At 26.4% G+C, this 24,561-nt stretch overlaps 8 protein-coding genes across 8 annotated transcripts; 2 read left to right on the forward strand and 6 right to left on the reverse strand.

The window, feature by feature from the left end:
* Positions 1 to 167: 167 nt before the first annotated feature.
* On the reverse strand, positions 168 to 2,740 carry PNEG_00594 (hypothetical protein). The gene is made up of 14 exons (XM_007874299.1): positions 2,678 to 2,740; positions 2,541 to 2,631; positions 2,361 to 2,496; positions 2,239 to 2,317; positions 2,096 to 2,191; positions 2,027 to 2,047; positions 1,858 to 1,978; positions 1,712 to 1,811; positions 1,570 to 1,667; positions 1,216 to 1,523; positions 860 to 1,172; positions 589 to 816; positions 471 to 542; positions 168 to 424 (listed from the first exon to the last, which is right to left on the reverse strand). The coding sequence occupies exons 1-14, from the start codon at positions 2,731 to 2,733 to the stop codon at positions 218 to 220; spliced, it is 1,926 nt and encodes a 641-aa protein (XP_007872490.1). The 5' UTR covers positions 2,734 to 2,740; the 3' UTR covers positions 168 to 217.
* A 1,570-nt stretch (positions 2,741 to 4,310) lies between these two features.
* On the reverse strand, positions 4,311 to 5,757 carry PNEG_00595 (hypothetical protein). The gene is made up of 2 exons (XM_007874300.1): positions 4,838 to 5,757; positions 4,311 to 4,793 (listed from the first exon to the last, which is right to left on the reverse strand). Exons 1-2 carry the CDS (start codon positions 5,684 to 5,686, stop codon positions 4,371 to 4,373), a joined length of 1,272 nt encoding a protein of 423 aa, XP_007872491.1. The 5' UTR covers positions 5,687 to 5,757; the 3' UTR covers positions 4,311 to 4,370.
* A 495-nt stretch (positions 5,758 to 6,252) lies between these two features.
* Positions 6,253 to 7,244, forward strand: PNEG_00596 (hypothetical protein). Its single transcript, XM_007874301.1, has 3 exons — positions 6,253 to 6,496; positions 6,545 to 6,642; positions 6,693 to 7,244. Exons 1-3 carry the CDS (start codon positions 6,310 to 6,312, stop codon positions 7,209 to 7,211), a joined length of 804 nt encoding a protein of 267 aa, XP_007872492.1. The 5' UTR covers positions 6,253 to 6,309; the 3' UTR covers positions 7,212 to 7,244.
* A 521-nt stretch (positions 7,245 to 7,765) lies between these two features.
* Positions 7,766 to 10,697, reverse strand: PNEG_00597 (hypothetical protein; the record flags this gene model as incomplete). The annotated part of the gene is made up of 11 exons (XM_007874302.1): positions 7,766 to 8,029; positions 8,078 to 8,158; positions 8,208 to 8,807; positions 8,850 to 8,903; positions 8,950 to 9,075; positions 9,122 to 9,229; positions 9,273 to 9,475; positions 9,519 to 9,625; positions 9,672 to 10,167; positions 10,213 to 10,527; positions 10,577 to 10,697. 11 exons carry the CDS (start codon positions 10,695 to 10,697, stop codon positions 7,766 to 7,768), a joined length of 2,475 nt encoding a protein of 824 aa, XP_007872493.1.
* A 253-nt stretch (positions 10,698 to 10,950) lies between these two features.
* Positions 10,951 to 14,246, reverse strand: PNEG_00598 (hypothetical protein). The gene is made up of 9 exons (XM_007874303.1): positions 14,050 to 14,246; positions 13,655 to 13,987; positions 12,725 to 13,598; positions 12,607 to 12,680; positions 12,456 to 12,566; positions 12,101 to 12,412; positions 11,592 to 12,054; positions 11,194 to 11,540; positions 10,951 to 11,148 (listed from the first exon to the last, which is right to left on the reverse strand). The coding sequence occupies exons 1-9, from the start codon at positions 14,152 to 14,154 to the stop codon at positions 11,047 to 11,049; spliced, it is 2,721 nt and encodes a 906-aa protein (XP_007872494.1). The 5' UTR covers positions 14,155 to 14,246; the 3' UTR covers positions 10,951 to 11,046.
* A 314-nt stretch (positions 14,247 to 14,560) lies between these two features.
* On the reverse strand, positions 14,561 to 14,946 carry PNEG_00599 (hypothetical protein; the record flags this gene model as incomplete). Its single annotated transcript, XM_007874305.1, has 3 exons — positions 14,561 to 14,685; positions 14,743 to 14,750; positions 14,810 to 14,946. 3 exons carry the CDS (start codon positions 14,944 to 14,946, stop codon positions 14,561 to 14,563), a joined length of 270 nt encoding a protein of 89 aa, XP_007872496.1.
* A 179-nt stretch (positions 14,947 to 15,125) lies between these two features.
* On the forward strand, positions 15,126 to 18,238 carry PNEG_00600 (hypothetical protein; the record flags this gene model as incomplete). The annotated part of the gene is made up of 10 exons (XM_007874306.1): positions 15,126 to 15,402; positions 15,453 to 15,810; positions 15,860 to 16,215; positions 16,261 to 16,525; positions 16,569 to 16,679; positions 16,723 to 17,037; positions 17,081 to 17,124; positions 17,176 to 17,327; positions 17,371 to 17,610; positions 17,650 to 18,238. The coding sequence occupies exons 1-10, from the start codon at positions 15,151 to 15,153 to the stop codon at positions 18,236 to 18,238; spliced, it is 2,682 nt and encodes an 893-aa protein (XP_007872497.1). The 5' UTR covers positions 15,126 to 15,150.
* A 243-nt stretch (positions 18,239 to 18,481) lies between these two features.
* PNEG_00601 (hypothetical protein) lies at positions 18,482 to 24,501 on the reverse strand (the record flags this gene model as incomplete). Its single annotated transcript, XM_007874307.1, has 19 exons — positions 18,482 to 18,908; positions 18,951 to 19,098; positions 19,143 to 19,346; positions 19,388 to 19,528; positions 19,571 to 19,812; positions 19,856 to 19,938; positions 19,980 to 20,275; positions 20,323 to 20,429; positions 20,478 to 20,763; positions 20,807 to 20,984; positions 21,034 to 21,167; positions 21,214 to 21,435; positions 21,485 to 21,832; positions 21,875 to 22,265; positions 22,311 to 22,999; positions 23,043 to 23,609; positions 23,656 to 24,046; positions 24,095 to 24,213; positions 24,259 to 24,501. 19 exons carry the CDS (start codon positions 24,499 to 24,501, stop codon positions 18,511 to 18,513), a joined length of 5,187 nt encoding a protein of 1,728 aa, XP_007872498.1. The 3' UTR covers positions 18,482 to 18,510.
* Positions 24,502 to 24,561: the final 60 nt, after the last annotated feature.

Raw genomic sequence — 24,561 nt, forward strand, 5'->3', positions numbered from 1 at the left:
AGGTTAAGAGATTAAATAAGAGGGTTAGTATTGAAGATGTAGAAAAATAAATATACAAAAATTAATATAATATGAATAAGCTTTTTTTAAAAAAAGTTAAAAATAGGTAAAATTCGATAGATTTAAAGGATTTAAATGTGACGAGTTAAAATGAATGAAATGTATATAGAAGAATGTATTTTTAAGATTAGCAATTGTGTTAAATGATGTATGAATTTTAACAATTGTTTTTATTGTTTATAGTTGCATCGTTTAAATCGAGAAGTTTTTCCATATATGAGCAATAATCAAAGATTGGGCATCCGCGATCTTCATCATCAATTTCAGTTTCATTTTCTTGTAGTTCAGGCATTTGAGAAATAAGATATTCTACTTCTGTTGGTGGAATTAAAGATTGTCGTAGATCTAATTCAGTGACATATGGCTTTAAAATAGTTAGAATATTGTCTTAAAGATATATATAAAGATACTTTTCCGTCTGCCACATCTCTGAATGCTAAAAGAACTTGATCTGGAGAATCATGGTCTTCCATTTCATCGACCTTTAATTGTCTTAATATTTATATTAATAAATAGATTAATATTTACCAAAAAATCGATAAATTGATTATACGTGACAACACCAGTTTCATTGCTTGCTTTTGCGATAATATCTTCCATTTCTTGCTCATCATAAGCAAGACCAAGAGCGGCCAATGCTGCTGTAAATACATCTCCTTGTAATGCATTGATTCCATAACGATCAAAATGTTTAAAGACGGAATCGAATTCTTTCATTTGTGCTGAAGTAAGATTTGTTTTTTGACGAGTTATAATCTAAAATTTTAATTTTTAAAAATAAAAATGTAAATGTTTATACTTGGTTTTCAATAAACTGTAATTTTTTGTGAATTAAATCTGATGCTAGATCTAATTCATATTCTAAATCATCATATGAAAAATTTGTATAATCATTTTCTTCAATTTTTGCTTCTTTACATTCTTCTTCTAGACGCTTTAATTGCAGTAATTCATTTCGAAGAGGCTTGATATGCTCTTTAAGAAGGTTAATCTGCTCTAATTGTTCTTCAAGATCGCCTTTAAGTCCACTAATTTCAATAGATAATGTATTAAGCATTAATGAAAAGTCGTTTGCTCTTTCTGCAAATGATTGACGGAGTTTTTCTTTGATTCTATAAATAAAATAAGTATTATGATTATAAAAAGCTTTATTACTCTTTAATTTTATCGTTTATTTGCTTTGATCTTTGAACCTCTGCTTTCATAAGCCCTTTCCAGACAATGTCTAAATCATTTAATTCTAAACCCTTTGGAGGAATATAACTTCTTAAGCAATAAGTCCTAAGTTTTGTTTGAATATCATGAATTAAGGATTCTAAATCATGTTTTAGTTTAACCCAATCTCTTTTTAATGTTTTTTTATATTCATTAAATTCTGAGGATTGATGTTTTGCGTCTGCATAAGAATCATCAAAACTTGACATATCCCACAACGTTTGTATCTTAATTATTGAATTAATTAACTACATATATAACATTAGAAATATTAAACGATAAGAAAGATAGTACATCTTTCATTTTCTCCTCATATTCTTTTTGCATGCTAGATGCTGATTGCATTGTTTTTGCGAACTTTTCAACTCTTCTCCCAGCTGTTTCCACTTTATCTATAAAAAGATATTAATATAAATATTTTAAAGTTTATTCGAACCTAAAGTAGAGAAAGCATGAAAATACTGAGCAATATATGTCATAACAGATCTTTCATCTGGTTTGCTAACATCGCAAATATCTTCTACATCAAGTAATTGCTAGATTAAATTAATATACTTTCTATTTTTTTTTTTTTGCTTTTACTGGAATTCCTATATATTTAGAGGCTATCTCGAATGCCATTGAAATGTTTTTTCGATGGTCTTTAGCATCCAATTCATGGAAATTTAATAGATCCGGTCGATGTTTGTGAATCAAGGCACAGCTTAAACAATTAGCTTCCCACGAAAAATACGATATTATAAATGCATACAAAGAAAGTCCATCTGTCCAACTTTAAAAAAATTAATATAATTATAACCCATTTTTACTAGTCTTTTACCTTGTAGTAAAATCACATATATTTACATTTTCATATTCTGCTGTCTGCCTTTGACACCAAAGCAATAATCCTTCCTTAGCTGTATATCCTTCCTCACTAAACTATTAGAACCTTTTTTTTTAAAATATAAAAAAAAAACAAACTTTATGTCTGCGATTGTAAATCTTAAAATAAGCGTCCAAAGTAAGCCAAGAATTAGTTTTAAATTCCCATCAATAATATCTGCTAAAAATAAGACTCGTAATTTCTTTAAACGCGACTCAACCTTCTGCCCCGATATTCGTAAGAGGAATTCCTTTAGATTTTATGTAATCCAGAGCCTTATTCACGTTTTCTGCCTTTTGAATACGTAAACGTGGATTTTTGTTGTATTTCCCAAGAGTTTCATCACCAATAATTTCCTAACATATTAATCTAAAAATTTATTTAATCCAATTCTATGAACCAGCAAATTTATTAGTCGTATTCCATCTGAAAGATCTGTTTTAAGACTAACTGCTGGTGGTAATTCATGAGCAGAAAGTTTTGTATTTACCCTAATTTTTTTTTATTAAGACCTAGATTTCTAGAAAAAAAACTTACCACTTCGTAAATGTCTTATGCTGAACGTCTTGCCATGAACGATCAAGCAATGACATGTTTTTTCGCTTTATTTTTTTGCTTTAAAGTGTTTTGTAGAAAATATTATCCCGTGGTTGATGTCGGTTTATCACGAGTTTCTATGGTAACTGTTGCTGAGACAACGCGTGGTTTGAGACTCCGTATTATAGGATAAAATGCTTAATGATAATCTTATCGGAGATAATAAAAAGATGAAAAAGATTTGAATGTAATATAGAATATAATTGTAAGATTATGTTTTGTATTTTAAGGTTTTTTTTATATAGTATGTTTTTATTTTATTTTTAAAATTATACTTATTTTATGTTGTTTTAGATTGATTATATTTGTTAAAAAAGATGAAAAAGGAAAAAGATAGAGTGAGTTAAAAAGAGCTTTTTAGTTATTTTTTTAATGATGAATAAATATGTTTAAAGGTGTAATTTTATCTGAAACTATAATGTTTTGTTTTAAAGATTTAAAATTAAAGTTTATTTTGTTTAACAAATAAATTTAAGTGTAAAAATAAATTTAATTCTTTGATTTGATTATTTTAGATATAGTATAAATGGATAGTGTTGGAAAAGGCATTAAATTTATTTTATATTTTATTTTATAAGAAACATTGATAAGAATAATAAGATTTAAAGATATTTTTTTATTTTTGTTTTTTATTGCTTAATTGATATTTTATTATGTTTATTTGAGAATGATTAGATGTTTGAAATGTTCTAAATAAGAATTTATTTCTAATAAAATTTATATTTGAGTTATTTTTTGATGATAAATAAATGAATTTAAAAAATTAATGTGATTTTGTAATTAAATGTAAAAATAATTATAAAATGGTTAAGTTAAATTATATTAATAGAGATTATAGAAAAATCTTTTAATTATTTTGTATGTATCTGAAATGTTTATTTTAAAAATTTTTCATAAATATTTAGAAAAAGTGAATAAATTTCTAAAAAAAACTTAGATAATGTATTATTTTGGTAATTTTTTATTAATAATTTGTACTCTTATTGTAAATGTGTTAAACTCTTGATATTGATTATATAAGCGATATTGAATATTATAGTTTTAAATAAATTATATTATATGTAATTTAAAATTTAATAGAATATTTTTATTAGAAATTATTTCTTTTTAAGATTAATTTTGATATTAAATTTTTGTTTGTGCAAACAATTTTCATGACATTTATCTTTTCTTTAAAATATTTTTATTATTTTTAGATAAATTTACAAAAACTTTATTTTTTTATAAAATAAAAATTATAGATATTGATATGTTTTAATATGAAATTAGTTTATACAGTTTATGTTATTAGAAAAATGAATTCAATAATTCCATGGTTGTAAAAATATTAGCGTTTATATTCTTAATGACTATTTTTGTTACAAGAATTTGTTTTATATATGAAATATTTAGAATTATAATTTTTCAGTATTGTAAAATCTAGTGTTATTTTATTAGATTTGTTTAAAGGTTATTAGATTTTACTTTTAATTTTTAAAAAAAAATTCTAATATTGATGAAAAAACTATTTAAAGAATGAAAAAAGATATATTTTTAAATTATATTATTTAATTTCTTTTAGTTTAATGCTATTTCTTGTATTTTCATTATTCATATGTTTTATTTTTATATTCTTATTTATATATATGCTTTTTCATGAATTTTCAAAAATCTCTGCATTCTCATAGTTTAATACTTCTGAATTAGTGCTCCTTTTCATAACTTTCAAGTATATAGGTATATCTATACCTTTTTGATTTTCTAAAGCATGTCGTCCCTCATTTATTAGATGTTTTGTAAGTTTAAGAGCCTTTTTTAAAGACTTTGTAAAAAATAACGAGTCATTTACAATTTTTTGAAAATCTATTATAGATGAATTTGAATTTTGAAATAGTTGTGAAGAGTCATTTTCTTCAGAATTCGATGTGGAGTTTGTAGTTGAACTTGTAATAGATATATTATCTGGAACAATTTTTTTACGCAATGCTTTAATTTCAGACATTTGACGACGAGTTTGTTTCTCTAATGTATTATTTAGAGCAAGTAATGATGTGTTAGAGATCTCTAAATCAAGTATCTAAAATAATAAGAAATAAACGTCAATTTTCAAAGAATATTTACTTTTCTATTTGTACGAGCAAATTTTGTATGTTCCGATTCTTCTATTAACGCACCTCTTAATGGAATTTTTGAAGTTTTAGAGATACTTTGAGGAGATTTCTCTATTTCGTTGTTCATAGAAAATGTGTCATTTATATACTGAATATTTGAAAGATTTTTTATATTTGTGCTCTTTACCTCTCTTCTTGACGGAGAGCCTAATGGAGTTTTATTTCTTGATGGAATAATTAATGACTCATCATAGTTATCTTTTGATATTGGTTGAACCGGTTTCCAAGAAACAGGTAAATTTGAGTCTTGAGATAATAAATAATGATCTGACAATATAAAGTTTTCATTTACATGAAAAAATTTTGGCAACTGCTGCTTTTCTGGAGGCGAAATATTTTTATGTTGGGATAATTGTGGTGAGGTTTTTGAGTCTTTTGTAAAACATATTTCTGATAGACTTTTTTGCTGTTTAAATTCATTTGCATAAAAAAATTTGCTTTCTTTTCTAGAATGATATGTTTGTCTCTTAAATTCAGATGAAATATTTTCTTTTACAGGATATTGATCTGAATGCACATATTGTTTAATATTTAAATTTGAATGAATCTCTTTGCATACGGAAAATGCCTCCTGTTCATTTGATTCATTACTATGGTATATATCTTGTTCATTTTGAAAAAATGGCTGAAATAGTTTGCGAGGTGATTGAGATGTAGTAGATAGTGGTAAATTATTAGATACTTGTGTATAGAAATTTTCTACTTTTTTAGATTTCTTTACTTTGCTGTTTATAGACTTGTCTTCTGCTTCTATTTGTTTTATATCTTTATCAATATTTTTCAATTTTAATAAATTCATAATTAATAACAATTGCAACAGTTTTTACTACTTTTTAATCCTAGAAAAAAGGAAATTATACATATATATATTCATTTTCTTATAGGAAGTACTAGAAAGAACCTTTTTTTGTATTCTTTTATCCCTATTTTGCCTTTGTTTCTTGATCCTTAATCATCTAACACTTTTTTGACGTCTTGTGTTGCTATAGCAATGCTCATAAGATAATATTGATAAAATGTTTTTATTTCTTAAATTTTCTAAATATTATATAAAAATATATATAATTCCTTATCATAATATATTTGTTTATTAAAAGAATTTTCTGTTTTTCTCTTTTTTTTTAGAATTTTATGTAAAAACCGTTTTTTTTAGATATAAAAAATGTTTTTTTTTGAACAGGTTATTTTTATATAATAAAATATTAAAATAAGATAGAAAATATACATTTTATTTAGAAATATGTAATTCCAATGATCAGTTATATTTGTATTTTTTTAAATTACTAATAAAAAAAAATATATTCGAATTTTTAATAAACATATCTTTAATCATTAGATTGATTTTTTATAAAAAAAAGATATATTTTTAGCCTTTTAGTGGAGACTTTAATTTTTTTAGTTTTTTGATGTTTATTTTTGAAGATGAATAAAACAGATGAACCCAAAATATCTAAAAATTTTGAAAATATTGCTTTAAAATATCTAAAAAAGAGTTTTGAGGATCAGTTTGGGAGTATTCATAAGTTTTTTGAGGTAAAAAGTGGAGAAAAAAATTTGTATGAAATACCAAAATTATCAGAAAAAGTGGAAGATAATGTTATAAAACAAGGTAACTAATTGTATTTTTTTTATATTTTTATAAATAATAGACTTCTAGAAGAAAATCCTTTAGAGTTTCCTGAGGTTGTTAATTTTTTAAAGAAGGAAAAATTAAGAGCAGTATCAAATAAAAATATTGAATTTCATTCTTTTATGGTAAAATATGAGTTTTTTTATGAAAAATTATGTTCATAAATATGATTTAGTCGTCTAAATTGCCAAATTTTTATGAAAAAAGAAAATCTATTAAAGAAGTTGTTAAAAAACAGTATTTAGATTATGAACAATTAAAAAATGATGTTGCTTTACAAAGATTGTTAAGGGAGTCGCATTTGTTAAAAAAAGGATCAAATAGATCTACATTTTCTCTTGAACCTATTGGAAAACAAAGACATAAAATTATTGAAAATAGAATTAAGTTACTAGGTGGCAAAGAAATTAAAGAAAAAGTTCCTTTCAAAATAAAATTAGGGATGAAACTTAAGGCAAAGATTAGAAGTGATATCGCTAAAAAAAAGGCTAAAGAATCAGGTGTTGTTCGAGCATTGCCTGCACCTAAACCTAAAACAAAATATAAACGAAATTACGGGTTAAATGAGATTAGGATTGGGAAATATCATAAAGGAATGATTACTTTAAGTGAAAAGGATATAAGGGAAGCTGTATCTACGCCTATATTTTATAAAAAAAATAAGAAGCGTGAAAATAATAGGAAATTTTTTTAATATTATTGGAAGATTTTTTATATTTATTTAACAACTATTTACTATTTATTGTGATTTTATCATCTATAAAGTGTTTGGATTGAGAAATGTTTATTTTTTATTTAATATCTTATAAATATTTGGTTTTAAATGCTTAATAAATTATATTATATAATATAGATTTTTTGTGCTTATATATATATATATATATGAAATCATCATTTTAAAGGATTTATTGATATTTTTTGCAATGTTTTTTTAATTTATATTAAACTAATTATTAGTTAATGTTTTAAGTATGTATGTTTAGAATGACTAGATGAAATCGCAAAATTAATTTATAATAAAAAAATAGTGGAATGTATTACTTAAAAATAAAATGGAATTTAGTATTAATATACAAAAAATTGTAAGGTGAATTATCTAGTTTAATAATGGTGTTGAATTATTTGTTTGAATAATTAATAACTAAAGTAATATTTATTCAGGCTTTATTCCTCAGATTTGTTTTTTTCCGATAATAATACATTATTACTGTTGTTAAGAATAATTTGATTTTTTTCCATGTGAAAATTTTAGTTTATGTTTTGATCTTGTGTGCCTTTTAATATTGTTGAAAAATATTTATCTGAAGTATTTTCAGCACAACCATTTGCATTTTCTTTTTTATGAGAATTATTTGTTTTCTGCATATTTTTTTCTTTTTTTTTACTAATTACTTTTTCTATATATGTATAACTAAATTCCTTAATCTTCTTTTTTTTTGTACTGCTTAATTCATAAACATTTCTTATTTCATGACCTGGTCTCATTTCTTTTCTGACCAATATTTCTACAATCTAATATAAATAAGATATTTATATTCTAATTTTATTTTTTTTCTATACTTCTTTAGCTCGTTTCTTAATTTCGTCTTTTCCAAGTTCGTCTTGAAATTTTGTAATTACATTTGGTACATATTTAGCAAACTAAAATTCTCGTTAATTTCATTGTATATTTAAATATATTCAATTTTACTGTTTTTATAAGTATTTTTTCTAAAGGAAGTTTTTCTTTTTTACTTATATTTGATGAATGCTTGTGATCTTTTCCTTTGCTCGCATTGTTTTTATTGTTCCTAGGATCATGTTTAGAAGTATTGTTTTGCCTCTCCATTAATTCCGCATTGGCTTCATCAATAATTTTTTGTAAATCAAGAGAACTATTATTAAATGGCACTAAGGGTGGTGGTGGAGGAGGTGGGGGTGCTGCCTCAAGTGGAAATTCCCATTGTACTTTGTCCCCGCAATAATAATATGGTTTTTCATCTTGAGTTTTAGCAACTGCCCATCCTGGAGGTAAAATACGAGTATTCTCTTCGACACTGCGAGGTCCTCTAAGTTTATGCCCTCGAACATCTGGTTCATCAGAAAAACGTGAATCAGGTCTCCAAAACCTTTCTCCTCGAAACGATTGTGTCTTATTTGTAGTATAGTTATCATAATTTTTAGATCTAGAAAAACGAGAATATCGTTCATTAGAAATTGGACTACTTTGAGAGCCTGGTGATTGATATAATTTTGAACCATTATCACTAGTCTCCGAATCAGAGTAAATCGTCTCTGCTTGTTGTGCTTTCTACAAAATTTAGTTAACAACCTTATGAAAATATACTCATACAGGTTTTTTTGGAATTCGATATGCCATTGATAGATTTCCCCATTCTGTAATAAGCTAATTATATGGTTAAGATATTTAATAATGATAATAAATATATTACTTGTTGAGCAGTTTTTCTCAGTTCTTCATTTTCGTGAGATGCTAAAATTTGAATAGTTGTTTCTATTTTTGAGCTAGAAATTTTATTTTTTGTAATTCTTGGCCATCTTAAAAAAATATTAAGAATCTAAATTTATAAAAAAAGTGAATCTAAAATATATGATAGTTTAAACCATGTTAGAGATATCAAAATCTTCTTTCCAGTCGCGAAGAACAGAACCAAGAATTTGATATCCATGCATCTTCATTACTCTTCTTTGGATAGTGAGATCATTACTTGACTATAGATGATTAGAAATATTATTAATAAACTGCGCCATATACATAGATCCTTAATAGAAGTTTATTTATAATCCATCGTTCTTTGCATTGAAGTAAAGCACTCATTATCTTTGTCACTCCGTTTTCATCTACAGGAGTAGATTGCATAGAATTGTAATACTCTTCGTCAGTTTCACCCTTCTTTTTTTTTCGAATTTTTTTTGCTGATGAAAAATCCCAGAAGTCTAAATTTTCAAATCCCAAGGCTAAGAAAATTAATCATATCTCCTCTATCTATTTTTTTCATACCTTTTAGTATATTTTGAGGTATTTTTGAATGAAATTCTGTCTGAGTTTTCCCCCCAATGATCCCAATACATCCAGGTTCTTCACAATAACATGGCTGTGCTATAGTTCTAAAAAAGCTATAAATCGATGAAAAACAAAGTTTATAGAATATACCCGTATCGATCAACATTGTAATCAAATGTCAATTCTTCTCCTTTTATTATATTACGCTTACAAAAAATACCTATGCGTAGCTTTGTTCCTACAACCCACTTGTCTACATAACAGTTAGGAGAACACGAGTGGTTTAAAAATCTCGAAAGTCCTCCTTTTCTTGTAGCGTCAATATACTCTCCTCTTTGTAACATCATAAAATAGAAATGTTTTATATTTTCTTCTGAGTATATTTTCATTCTTCTTCGGAATTTTCTTTCGTCTATAACCTCTCCTATATATTCACAAACAAATTGACCGGATTCTAAATCAGAATTTGCTCTAATGCCATAACCTTTTTTCTTTGTCTTAATTACATCAATATCAGAATATTGTCTTAATTTAAATTTTCGATTTTGACAATCTTCCCCACAATTACAGTCATCTGTACATTCAACAGATGTCAATCTGTTAATACAATCAGAATTTTTGTTGCATGCCAAATTTTCTGTTCCATCTAGATATTTTTGTTAAAAGAAAAAATATATAACATTCCACTAACTCCATTCAGATTTACATTCACATGTCATAATCTCTTCTTGTCCTGACTCTCCTAAGTCTTTAGAATGATAAATATTACAAAAATGTTCTTCAAATGATGCAAGTGCTTCTTCTTTTGCTGAAGGAAGATCATTATATAACTTTATTGATTTTTGAGGTCTCTTTGTTTCCATTGATTTATTAGAATTAGTTCCACTATTTTTGTCATATCCAAGTGCGTATTGTACATGAGAATCTGTCAAATTTTCTGCTTCTGTTTCTGAACATCGTGGTATATCATTATCATCCTTTTTCTTCGTATACGACGTATATATATCTTAATATTTATAATTAAGATATCTCTTTATTTTTAATTTCTATTTTACCTGGAACTTCAAAATCCCGTTCTTCCCAATCATCTTGTGCCCAAATATCTTCTATTAACTGATCTTCTGACGATCTATCCTGATTATATGAATGGTCATAATCATATGGATAAGGTGCCATTTCTCTTAATCTTTTTTTAAATATCAAATATTATCTATTTTACCAAATATTATAATTAGTCTTTATTCAAAAAAAAAAAAGAAAATACATATAAAAAACAAATATATATTATATTTTTGTATGGAGAACCCTAAAAATTCATGTCTAGAGGCTAATTTTACACTGTTTAAAGTGTTTTTAACATTTTTCTAATTTTCAGTAAGTCAGAAAATTGGCTTAGGACAGTCGAAGCTGGTCTAGAAAAATAAATAGAGATAATGAAAAAATACAATATTAAGTATTAATAGATGCAAAAAATAGTAATTCGGGGTATATGAATAGATCAAGAATAAAAATTGTAATATGTTGATTAAACGGAATATCGCTGTCGTAAGTGTTGTTGGTTTTCGGGAAGAAGGGTTGACATGATATTATTCCAATTACTTAACATTGCCTTATATCCTCTTAAAATCTATAAATGTTAATTAAGGAGGTTTAAAAGTTATATAAAATAAACCTTTGAAAACATATCGTTAAGTTCGGGTGACGGTTTTTGAAATCTAGCAATTGCAGACATAAAGTCGGGCAGAACATCTGTCATAGCTTCAGGATTTCTAGAAATGGATGCGCATAATCCACGAAAAGCAGAATCCTTCTCTTCATTATCATGTACATTCATTAATGCAGCGCACCATGGTTTGGCAAAATTTCGAAGATTTGGAGCTACTGAATCAGGACATACCAAACTTAGTCTACCTATAGCTATAGCACAATTTTCAAGAACACTTGGAAGTGAATTAGGTTCTTTGAGTAATCTAATTAAACGGTTCAATAATGGATTTGAATAAGGCAGCATTTCGAGACCTGTTTTAGTAAATGGTAAATATTTTAGTTACAAAGAATAGAAAAGCTAACCCATTTTTAAAGATATTTCTCCAGCAGACCATGCTGCATTGCTATAAACACCGAAAGATTCATGCTGTAAGTCCAATTGTCCAATTAGTTCTGACATGAGAGGTGCTATATATGGTTTAATATGGTGAAAACAAAAAATTGATAAATCTCCAAGCAATGCATATGATGATTGTCTAACTTCTGGTGATGGATCTGTAATGCAAATTGATAATAATTGTACAAGAGGAGGCTCAGCCTGCATAATTAAGTATTCAAAATTGGTGCCGAGGCCTTCTACAAGGCCGCTTAATAAATCAAGAGATGTTACAAGAAAATTTTTATCAGGTATATCGAGTCTTGGATCCTGATTATATGAATTTAGTTGTATTAAAGTTTTATGTATGATAGATATGCAACGAGAAAATACTGGTGGTGCAAATGGCATAAATCCTTCTCCTAAAGCAACAGTAACAGATGATAAACACTAAATAAACAATCATCATTTTTTAAAATATTTAAGTCAAATTAACCTCTAGCAAAGGGAAAAGATTTCGATCATCGTCAGTAAGAGAATCCCATTTTTTAATAAGAGGTGGCATCAAAAGATCAATATATTCTTTTTTGTTTAAAGCTTGGCCTACAGAATTTGTAAGAGTCTGTAGTGCATCATATAATATAAGAAGATTTCTTTGTTGATATTTTTGAAATGCCATAACCAAAGCATGAAGAATAGGATTAAGATAAGGAATAAGAATTGGTCCAGCCTGTTCCTCGAGATTAGCTAAAGCGCTACATCCAGCCTTTTGGACACTTTTATTGTTATCTAGTACCATACGTAACAACTATAAACATTAAGAAGAGAAAGTTTAGCAATGAAAATATAACCCCCTCTAGAAGAGTAACAAAATATTTTTGTCTTCCTTCTTCAGATGGTAAAAAAGCGGCCCATCTAGCATATCTTCCTAGTGTCCAGCATGTCATTTGTCGTATTAACGGCTAGATTATATTAAAAAAATATTTAAAAATTAAATATTACTTGAGGATCATTTAATAATGATATAAGATAAGGAAATAGTTCTGGTAAAAATTTTTCCATATCTTTAAAACATCCTGGATGCATTTAAAAAACAAATAAATAAATAAATAATGGATACCTTCTGCGAGAGCTCCTAGAGAAAGTACACCTGCTTCCCTTATTTTCCAATCTTCATTAAAAATATTTTGCCTTAAGTATGGCATAGAAATTTCCAAAAGTTTGTTATGATATACCGTCGAAAGAACATCAAAAGCTGCAGCAGAACATTTTCTCAAATTCCATTGAGAGTAGGTTTCATCTTCGCTTTCATCATAATCATAATCGCTTTGATTAAAACTATCATCCTCAAGTCTTGGAATTTTTTGAGAAGATTCATCATATATATGTTGATTTTCATGAATTTTTGCTTTTGCGTGTTGCGGTTTAATATCTTCTGGTTTATCAACAATATGAGTATCATCTTCATCTCCTCCTAATGCTAAAATATCTAATTCAGAATATACCATCCCTTTTAATAAGGTAGGTACGATTCGATCAAGATATTGTTCTAATGGTATTTGGAGTTCAGGTTGCTCAGCAACAGCTAACCAAAATTCACATGCTTCCAATGCAACATTTTCATCGGAATCTGATGTACAATAAAGCATGTATTCAACAATACTATTAAATGAGGGAAGAATCTTGTCTGATTTTATATCAAGCAGCATAACCAAAGCTTGACATACATTTTTTCTTACATCCGGTGTACTATCTGTTGCTGATTGAAAAAGCTTTGTGAGAAACATGTCTATATGAGCAAAAAGCGATTGTGATCTAGTCAGAATAAATTGGTTAAGACAGAAAAATGCATCTGCTCTAATCTTTGGGTTTTTTGAATCCGTATATGAAAGAAATTTGGGAATCATAAAATTTAGAGGACGTTCACCATTATATTCTTGATCTAATTCCCGAGATGAATCTTCACATATCTTCGCCATAGCACTAAATGCTCCCTATAAAAATAAAACATGAGAACTTTTTTCCTCACTAAATTAATCGATTTTATTACCTCCTGTGTTGAAATATCTGGACTTTCCAGCATTTGCATAAGTTTAGGAAGAATCTCTGGGCAATTTATAATACCTCCCTTCCTGATAATGGTTGTAATCAAATTTCCTGCAATGCTTCGAATAAGTTGCTGCGAATCTGAAAGTCCATTGAAAGATGCTTCTTTAAGATACATTAAAACATCATTTGATATCTGTGAAAAAAACATGTTTATATTATTTTTAAGAAGAAGTCCTGCTGTAGACCTAATTGAAATGTCTGATTTGTTTGCCTCTAAGAAAATATTTGCTAAATATTTATTAAAATCCGGAATTTTTTGTGCTTCCTCTAGATGCTACATAAAAATTAGAAAATCTTTTCTTCAAAAAATCCTTCAAAAAAACTCTAATTCCTTACCATCATCGCTTCATTTCTACATATTGAATCTTCTGAAATAGAGTTTCTAAGAATTTCAATAAGCTGTGAAAATATTTCTATCTGTGGTTTCCACGAATTTGACATTTTTTTCTTTAACTTTTTAATTTTAAAAATTCTTCAAATATTAATCTTTTTCTTTCAAATTATTAGCCAAATATTTTTTTTTTTATGTTTTTTATAAAAACTTGATTTCTAGTTTTTAAGCTTAAAAATTTGTTCGGAAAACGTTCATTAAAATTCTGTTTATCAAACTTGTTATTAAAAAAACTTGTACAATAAATCAGAATATCAGGAAATAAGTTCATTATTTATTAGAAATGTCTTAATTAATTTTTACTTCTAATCTGACGGATAAAGAAATAATTAGAATATCTTATAATAGCATTTAAATGAATATACAAGGATTTTTGTAGAGAGATTCTTTCTATAATAATCCCTTTAAATATGCATATAATTTTAAGATCAATAATTAATTAAAAAATATTTAATTTTATGATAATCTTCGTTTATGTTTAATCGATAAATTTTTGGATGGATAGGTTGGATGAATAATATCAATATTAGATTTAGATATAGGAGAATCTGTTTGCTTTGTTTTATACCCTGATGCAATTGCTATTAATTGAAATGAATCAGAAATTTTATATTAATATAATTAAAAATGGGTCTAACCTTTTCGTCTATTTTAGTTAGATAATTATAATAAATTGTCCATATTTATTAATTAAAATTAACTTACATACGCATACCAACGTTAAGAAGAGATGTTTGTAGATCTTCTGATAATGTTGATTTATTATTTAATTGATTATATAATTGAGTTTCATCAAGTATTATTTGTTTTTTAGAGCCTTTTGGTAATATATCTTTATTCATTTTTTTTTGTGTTTATTTTTTTAATTACAATAATAATTTTATTTGTTTTTTTCCTTATTTGTGTTTTTTTTTAAGATTAATAGTTTTAAATATAACTAATGTTATTTAAATATATCGTAAAATCACTAGTTAATTTTTTAACAATTTTTTTCTAGATTTTTTGGGCGTATATTGATTAGGGGATTTGAGTAGAACAAAGAAGATATGAAAAGATCGTTTATTTTTGGAGTTACAAGCTTGTTATGTTTTTTATTTTTTTCTTTAAGTGATTTGATAATGTCAGTAAACGGAGTAGTTCTTGCTATTGATTATGGAAAAGAATGGATTAAAGGAGCAATTGTAAAGCATGGAATTCCTATAGAAATAGTCCTTACGAGAGATTCTAAACGAAAGGATATGAGTGTTATTGCGTTTAATGGGGATGAACGCTTTTATGGTACTCGTGCGGCAGATTTGGTGCGTTTTGAGATTTATAACATTTATGATGAAAAGGTTAAATGTTATAGTTGCTTAGGAATCAATCGTCAGTTTTTCCGTCACTTAAGTCGTTAATTGGGAAGTCATATGATTCTCGAGAAGTTAGAGAATATTTATCTTTACATAAGAATATTGAGCTTGTTCCTAGTAGTAAAGGATCAGGTGTAGCGTTTGTACAAGATAATAGAACGTTTACTGTTGAAGAATTGACAGCGATGATTTTTGAAAATTATAAGACAATGGCAGAGGATATTGCGGGTCAAAAGATAACAGATGTTGTTATAACTGTTCCATCATTTTTTACAGAAATCGAGCGACATGCCATATTAGATGCAGCAGAAATAGCGGGTTTAAATGTCCTTTCTCTTGTAAATGAAGGATATGCAAGTATATATTATTTATATTGAAATGGAATGTTTGTAATAAGATTTATTAGTTGCGATGAATTATGCTACAACTCGCATATTTAGTAATGAATCTCAATATCATATTTTTTATGATATGGGTGCTGGAAGCACTACTGCTACTTATGTTTCTTTTAAAACTCTCACTCTTCTTAATAATAAAACTCTTACGCTTTTGAAAGTTCTAGGTGTTGGATATAACAGGTACTTTGGGGGAGATACTATTACATGGAAACTTTTAGAGTATCTATTGCAAGATTTTGAAATCTCAAAAAGGTCATATATGAGGGATTCCATAAGATCAAATTCAAGAGCAATTATTAAGTTATTTCATGAGTCATCTCGAATAAAACAAATTCTTAGTATAAATTCTGAAGCTCATGTAATGGTATAAATAAAGAAAATTATTATATATATAGCTTATGTGTTAAAGATCGAGAATCTCCATGAGGGTATTGATTATAATATTAAAGTGAGTCGAGATATATTTGAAGGATTGTTACAAGGATTAGCTGATGACATAAAAAAACCGATCATTGATGCTGTTTCAATGACATCGAAGCCTATTAGATTTGTAAATTCAGTTGTATTAGCTGGTGGTGGTGCAAGAGTTCCTTTTGTTCAGAAAGAAATAGAGGCTTTAGTCGGACCCAAAAAAGTTGCAAGAAGTGTAAATGCAGATGAAGCTGCGGTATTGGGTAAGATATTTAATATTTTATATTTTTTTTTACCTCAATCAAGGTGCTGTTTTTCGTGGGGCCGGATTGTCAGGACGGTTTCGTGTAAAAAATATTAAATCAACAGATATTAATTTGAATTCTATTTTTATAAGTTATCCTGATGTAGATGATGGTAAGTTTCATGGTCAGAAATACAAGAAAATTTAATATTTTAGCTTCTAAAATTGTTACACATTCTTTATTTTTAAAAGGCTCGGAATTAAATAAGAACAAGACTGTTACTTTTTCTCTTTTAAGTGATTTTGATGTTGTTTTTTCGCATGTAGTTGGTTTTAAACTTCCAGGAACAGTGTTTGCTACTCTTAAAATAAGTGGATTTAATGACTCCATTAATTTTTTGAAAAATCAGTATGGTGATGATTATTGCGAAAATATTATTACATCTATTACGTTTAGACTTGATTTTTCGGGCTTGATTACTGTGAAACGTGCTTTTGTAGAATGTAGATCTAAAATAGGGGATACCTCAGGTATTTTAATTTGTTTATTAAAAAATGCTAAAGTTTCTATTAGAACTTCTCAGAGAGTCTCATAAAGAATATGAACGAAAATTATTTGTATTATTTCTTATTAATGTTATTATTTATATAAGCTAATTGAAAAAATAGGAAGAATATAATCATGTTGAATATTATGATTCTTATGAATCTACGGATGATGATGCAGAAGATAATAATAGGACAATGCCTTTGGATTTTGAGATTTTATATACTAGTTTAAATCCTCAAGATAAAGCTTTTAAAGTGGCTTCTAGAAATATGTAAATAATCTTAAATTGGTTTTATTTTTTTAATTTTATTAAGGCTACTTGATTTAAAGGAAATAGATAAAAAAAGAATTGTTCGTGATGAAGCAAGGAACGTTCTTGAAGCCTATGTTTATAATGTTCAGGAGCTTCTTGAAATTGATGAATTTATAGCTTTCAGTACTAAAGAGCAACGTGAAGAATTGTTGAATACTGTTAAAAGCGTAGCTGAATGGCTTGAAAAGAATGGAGATGTATCAACATTGGATGAATTGACTGAACGTAAAAATAGTATTAAGTATGTTTTTATATGTTATATTTGTTATTAATTTTTTAGAATTTTAGAAGTTCCTATTTCAGAAAGAAGAGCTGATGCTCGTGAGCGATCTATTAAGGTTGATGAGTTAAGAAGACGAATACAGGGTTTTATGCACTTTTTAAATGGGCTTCCTATTGAGAAAATGAAAGAATCATCAGATACCTCTACTGATGATGCAAAATTGGCCTATGAAAAGATTTTAAGTAAAGCTGGTTATGGCTCAGATACAAAAGGAAATATGCATGATGTTGTAGAACCTGGCTTTAGAGTTGAAGATGTTGAAACTTATAGAAAAAATGTTATGAAAATTGAAGAATGGCTTAATGAAAGTGTAACAGCCCAAGATATCTTAAAACCTTGGGAAAATCCTGTTCTTAAAGTTAAAGATATAATGCTAAAAATATGGGAATTGGAACAAACTAAAGAAAATATTCGTGTTATGGAACAGGTCTATTTAAGATCTCGGAAATATTTTAAAAAAAATTATACGAATGCAAAACCATCTGTTAATGAATCTGACCCTTCTGTTTCCACACAGCAAAATGTTACATTGGAGTTACCCATAAACACTACTCTTGCAGAGTCTGTTATACATACTGATCTTTGATAAGTTTCATGTACATAATAGTAATGTATATAGCATTATAGTATTTATTGGTTTTGAGTGTGATAGAAAATATAATTTTTGGTTTTTTTATATATATTACTGTATTTTTTTATGAGTATAAATTATAATGTCAAAGATGACTTGTTTTCAAAAACATATATTAAGTTGTTTTGATTTTACTTTTATTAAGTATGGAATTATATTATTCATCTCCAATAATAGTCAAAATGATATTTAAGTGTATATGATTATTAGCTTATATTTAAAAAAAACTATGTAAGAAATCGTTGGAGAGATTCTCCGAGATATGATTCTATAGTTATAATAAGTTTTTGTGTAAAATATTCAATTTTCTCATTTTCGTCTTCTAATGCTTCTGAAATGAATGGTATAGTTTGTGGAAGTGTTGTAAGCCATTCTTCTTTAAGTTTAGTATAAAGTTCCTTTTGAGTTTCTAAGACAGCAAGACGTACTGCTGTGTTATCTGAACTCATGTGATTAAGAATTAGAGTATTAATCGTTTTATAATGTTCATCTGAAATTGTGACTGATGCTAATTGTACTATAGAGGGTATTAAATATTTTTCTATTTTGTATCTAGGAGTAAAGGATAAATAAGATATAAGTGCTGGTGCAATTTTTGAAAATCGTATAGAATTTTGCCAAAATTCTGTATACATTAGGATTAGATATAGTATAATATAAGCATTACCTTCTGTATCATGCAAAAGGCTTTGATAAATTGAATTTATAATTGCTTCCCACAGATCTGAATTTAAAGAAAAGGTTTCATCTTTTTCTTTTTCAAGTAATTTAATAGTATCATCAAAAATATGAGAAAAATAATTCGTCACAATTGACTATTAGAAGTGAGAATTAATGTCTATTTTTGCTCATTTATTACTTTAAATCGCCCTAAAAATACTCCGAGAAATTTATAAAAAATCAATAAACGGGGTTTTGGATCAATTCTTATATTTTCTTTGTAAAAATCCTCAAAAGCCCATTGACGAAAATTGAGAAACAACGGTCTAAATGTTGTATCGTTTAATTTCATAATCACTTGTATAAATACTTCAATTGCCTTTTCTTTTATAAATATTATAATCTAACATAAGTCTTAATTCCAAATAATTAAAAGGGGTTTACTTTAGTATCTAATTGATCGTCCTGTTTCATATTAAATACTTCAAGAAAAAAATTAAATAATTTCAACGAAATTCTTTCTATCTCTTCTTTTTTGGAATTTTTTATAGTTATTTCTAATAAATCAAGACTAAATAAAATAGTCTAAGAAACGTTAGTTAAATATATAATTAATGAGAAATATACAGTTTTGTCTAATGTAATGATATATTTCCAAGATTGTGAAATTGATAAAAATATTTTTTTTAAAGGAAAATTATTTGCTATAGCATTATTTAATGAATTTTTTACTTTAATTAATTCCCTGTTTTCTGTAGGATTTTTATATAAGCATGCTTCAAGCATCAGTTTTGTATAAGATAGCATAAACGAAGGAATAGAATTAATAAGTGCTTCCATAAGAGAACATACTGTTATTTCAAAAATGTCTAACATCTATTAGATAATATAATGGAATATATATAAGTTTACTATCATGTGACTCTTTAAGTTTCTCTAAAATATAAGGAACAAAGCTTGGAAGTTTTGGGACCAAACGAGGTCCTAGGTACACACTAAAATAAAGTTAATTTATATAATATTTTAAAGTCTGTACCTTAAAATTGTTATAGAAACGCATGATAATATTTGAAGATCTTTGTTTTCGTTTTTAAGTCCAACTTCAATTATATTTTCAAGTATTTGAAAAAACTTTGCAGGATTATTTTTCCCGTATCTTTTTGCTATAACATTAATACAGATAAGAGCTGAATATGTTAATTCAGGGCCTTTTTTAAATGTATTTTCAATAATATCAGGAAGAAGATCTATTGCTGCTAATTCTGTATCGGTATTTTCTAATGATTCTGTCTCAACTTTATCTTTTAGAATAACACAAGCATTCAAACGAAGCTATTAAAACGTAAACAGTACAAAAATATAATAATAGATATAATTACCCTAAGATTTTTTGATATTAACATTTTTTTGATGGTAATAGTGAATGATTTTATAGGTAAAAGTATAAGTGTTTCTTTTAATACATATTGTAAAGAATCTTCAAGAGCTAATTTAATTGGTATTAGTTTAAGTTAAAATAAAGATATGGTCCTACTTTTATAAACTGTAGATATTTCTTTCATTTCAATCAGTATTTTTATAATTTTATAAATATTAGAATATATGTTACTATCATCAGAGATAGTTTTGTGTATAGTCAGAAATGTTGTTTTAAACTGCTTTGAAGCGAAAATATTACCAACAATTTTAATAAGTTGAGAACGTAAACTATTCAATTTATCGTTATCAAATTCCGAAGTATCTATTAAGATGGAATCATCTGGAATGTCTAATGTATTTATAGTCAACGATTTTGCAAAATCTAAAAGTTTCCAAAAAGACTATAATAGATTTAAATTAAAAAGGCGAATAAAGAATATTTACCAGTAGTTGTATTTCTATATCAAATGATGTAGATAAAGATAAACAAAAGTTTGAAATTACTCTAGCCTCTGTATTTTTTCCCTTTTCTTCAAGATTATATTTCATGTTTAAAAGTAAAACAAGGAATGCATATAAAAAATCTTTAGGTCCTAAGGTTTTAATAAGAATATTAAATAGTCTATAGTTGTATTAAAATCATTGTTTAATGTAGATATGGAATATTTTACTTCAATTTACGATGATCCGGTATATGACTAAATGCATTTACAAAACTCGTTAATATTGTAGAAGAGTTTACTATTATATCGGCTTTTTTATCTCTGTTGTTAGAAATAAGAGGTGGAATAACTTTTTGAATAGTCTAAGATGTTAAAAGAAAATTAACAACAAACTATTGAAATATATACCTGTTCAATAATATATTCAGAAAAATAATTATCTTGATGAAGAATATTTGTTCCCATAAATGTGAAAATAGGCATAATATTATGAAGAATTAATTCGGGTACTGTTTTAGCAATTGTTGTAATAAGCAATAAAGCGCGGTTATGAACATGAGGAGTAGGCGATGAGCATACACAGTTTATTAAGAGGTCCATACGAATTGTTTTAGAATCGAAATTGATGGACTAGAATGATTTGTAAGTAAAAAAAACTTTTTAGAAATAAAATAAATACAGTGTTACTTATTATTTTCTGAAGGCATGTAAGAATAATTTGTTCTGGATATGCCATTGATATTCTTGTATTTGTTTCTAAAGTAATTAGGAAATTTAATGAAGTAAAAAGAGGCGTGATTAATTGTTGTTTTGTTTCAGGGCTGTTTTTTTCTAATAGTTCCAAAAATATCGTAATATATTGTAACTCTTTTTCTATTTCCTTATTTTGAGAATCTCTATCTTTTTGATATTTAGTTAATAATGATGAAAGAAGATCTTTTAAATTTAAGCTAGAAAATAAAGAGATAAAAACTTCTTCAGGAATTTCAATATCATTAAGTGTTTTCGTAATTATTAAAGATGTAGACTAGACCAATTAATTTTTACTTAAATAAATTTAAATACTTACATTATTTCTATTTTGACTTTGATCAATAAATACTTTACAAATATCAAACATAATACTATGTTCGATAGAGTTCCATAATTCTGAAAGCCGTTCACAAGCTCCAATAACAAATTCCGTATGATCAGATTTTGCAATTTCTAACAACAATTTTATACCAAGACCATTTTCACCTTCTACGACAATTTTACAAAGTTCTTTAATAATTAAAGACTTATTTCTTGTTTCCATTTTCATATTTTGATAATATTTTAATTTTGGAAGAAGAACTTTTGTTTTAAGAATGTTTTTTTCAGTAGAATTGTTAATTATTTGGAGTAATCTAAACCAAACATCTTGAAGAGGACAAGAAATAATATGAGAACATATAAATTTTAAAATAGAACGACTAAAACTAAAGAAACTTTAGATAGTTATAATTTCCTGAATAGTTAAGTACCTTATATCTTCTTTTTTGTCATTTGTTTCAAAAACTTCAGCAAGTATCTTAGATATATAATTTTTATCGATGATGCATTCTTGAATATTAGGTATTAATATTTCTTTAAGAAATCTTTTTTCATCTCTTTTTGAAAGCCAGCTAAGTTTGGAAGACTTTTTGCCATATATGTTATTAAAACCATAAATTATAGAATCCTTTTCTGAAAACATTTCCATTTTTTCTACTAAAAGAGGTATTACTTTCGAGGTGGCTTCTCTTATCTCTAATGATTCACTATTTAGAGAGATTAAAAGATATGGTATAAAAAATTGGTAATCGATATTTTCTTTTTCATTTAATAAAATTATTTGACACTGTTCTAAAGCAGTTATTATAGAGTTTTTTATATTAATATCATCTAAGTTTTGGGATATCCATATTTGAGATAAAAAGTAAAGTTTAGATGATGTATCCTGGAAGATAGGGTTCGAAAAAAGTATATTAATTCCTTCTGGATGTTTGCATGCTATATAAAAGGCTTTGTAAAATAATTGTTGATTAGAATCCATAAAAATTAAGTTTTTTGAAATAATATTTTGAATATTATTAATTAAATGTGGAAATTCTTCTGTTTCTGCACTTTTTTCTTCAATTATATTTGTATGTTCTACTATAATGTCTTTTGAAACAGACGGAGGTGATGATTCCTAGAGAATTCTTAGAATTTAAAAAAATACATAAAAAACCTACTATAGTTATTTGCAGGATATTTTGTATTCCAGTTATATCGTTTTTAAATATTTTTGTTATATCTTCTAGAATAGGTCTAAATAATATATCTTCTTTAAACTTCTTGATAATATTAGAAATGTGATTCCTAGCTTCAACTGGTAAATCTTCCGAATGTATAATTTGAAGGAATAAAGAATGTATAATTGCTTTGAATTCATCTTTCGAGAAATGTATTCTTGAAAAAAATAGTTCTAACTCCTTGAATAAAGAAAAATCATTGTTTTTCATTTTATTTTCTATTAAGAGATGAATATAGCCAACAATTAATTTATCTGAGCGATATTTTTCACCAATTATGATAAGCTCTTTGTTAATATTTTCAATTTTTAATAATGATTCAAATACAGGAATCGGTAGTGGTTTACACCCTTCTCTCGTTTGTGCGAGTTGTGCCAAACAAATAAGCCCTGCATTTATTGTAGTTTTGTTTAATGTTCTGCTTACTAAAGTTAATGCAGTAACTAAAGACTTTTCTGATAATGAGCAGTTGGAACTAATAGCTACTAATATTATGTAGCATGCAATCTATATGTTTCATAAATATTTTTTATTAGATATTTTGTATTAATACCTGATATTCAGATGATTGTGATAATAATCCTTCTAAAATATTTGGAAGAATTTTGGAGATAATCTTTTCTTCACTTTCTGAATTTTTCCTCATAATATAGATAGTTTCTGCAACACAAGTAGCCCAAAACTTTAAAAGAATTTGATAATCTTTTTTTTCCTTAACTTTAGACTGAACATAATCCATAAATAAGGAAAAAAGCGCTTCATTATCTGATAGAGACTTAGAAATTATATAGTGCGTTGGACATATTCTGTTATTTTTGAAAGGAAGAAGAAATGACCATGTTGGTAAAGGTATGTCTATAATTGATAAAATTTTTACAAAAAAAGGATGCATGTGATATGGAAAAATTGAAAGTAAAAGAGAATTTTGGTTCCTTTTGTGTATTCTAAATTAGAAATGAATTAGTTTCAAAAAAAAAAATAAATAAATATACTTGAATCTACGTATTAGCCATTCCAATACTTTTATAGAAGGTTTTAGTAAAAAATAAGGGGCTAGAATAGATAAAAATGCATCAATAGAACTGTCAAGATAGTCATTTTCTTGTTTAGTCTATTTAAATCAATATTGACAACAAAATATGTATAGAATTCATACTTGTGTAAAACGATCTATGAATTTGGATTCTTCAGAGAAAAGAGTCTTTGAAAAACGTTTAAATTTGGGTTCAATATTCAATAACTCTAGAAATCCGTTGTTTGCAATAGAAAAAACTGAATCTAGATCTTGATCTGCTGCTTCTGTTGGATCAAAAAGAAGTGATGATATTTTTTTCTTTTTATCTAATGATTCTAAATGATTTTCATGAATCTCCTGCAACTGATATGCAAGAGTTGTCATTTTTGAAAAGTATAGATATCTTAACAATATTAAGAATTCTATCTTTTCTAAAATTTTCGC

The sequence above is a fragment of the Pneumocystis murina genome (assembly GCF_000349005.2).
Source record: "Pneumocystis murina B123 chromosome Unknown supercont1.2, whole genome shotgun sequence".
Lineage (NCBI taxonomy): Eukaryota > Fungi > Ascomycota > Pneumocystomycetes > Pneumocystales > Pneumocystaceae > Pneumocystis > Pneumocystis murina.

What these genes read in the sequence shown, in the direction of transcription:
- PNEG_00594 (XM_007874299.1), bottom strand. Translation starts at nt 2,733, where the DNA reads ATGTCATTGCTTGATCGTTCATGGCAAGACGTTCAGCATAAGACATTT. An exon ending in ATAAACGATAAAATTAAAGA is followed by an intron (nt 1,173 to 1,215) that starts GTAATAAAGCTT and finishes TTTTATTTATAG; the next exon opens with AATCAAAGAAAAACTCCGTC. An exon ending in ATCAATTTATCGATTTTTTG is followed by an intron (nt 543 to 588) that starts GTAAATATTAAT and finishes AGACAATTAAAG; the next exon opens with GTCGATGAAATGGAAGACCA.
- PNEG_00595 (XM_007874300.1), bottom strand. Translation starts at nt 5,686, where the DNA reads ATGAATTTATTAAAATTGAAAAATATTGATAAAGATATAAAACAAATA. An exon ending in TTGCTCGTACAAATAGAAAA is followed by an intron (nt 4,794 to 4,837) that starts GTAAATATTCTT and finishes TTATTATTTTAG; the next exon opens with ATACTTGATTTAGAGATCTC.
- PNEG_00596 (XM_007874301.1), top strand. Translation starts at nt 6,310, where the DNA reads ATGAATAAAACAGATGAACCCAAAATATCTAAAAATTTTGAAAATATT. An exon ending in AGATAATGTTATAAAACAAG is followed by an intron (nt 6,497 to 6,544) that starts GTAACTAATTGT and finishes ATAGACTTCTAG; the next exon opens with AAGAAAATCCTTTAGAGTTT. An exon ending in TTGAATTTCATTCTTTTATG is followed by an intron (nt 6,643 to 6,692) that starts GTAAAATATGAG and finishes AATATGATTTAG; the next exon opens with TCGTCTAAATTGCCAAATTT.
- PNEG_00598 (XM_007874303.1), bottom strand. Translation starts at nt 14,154, where the DNA reads ATGTCAAATTCGTGGAAACCACAGATAGAAATATTTTCACAGCTTATT. An exon ending in TTGTTACTCTTCTAGAGGGG is followed by an intron (nt 12,413 to 12,455) that starts GTTATATTTTCA and finishes TAATGTTTATAG; the next exon opens with TTGTTACGTATGGTACTAGA. An exon ending in TTAACGATATGTTTTCAAAG is followed by an intron (nt 11,149 to 11,193) that starts GTTTATTTTATA and finishes TAACATTTATAG; the next exon opens with ATTTTAAGAGGATATAAGGC.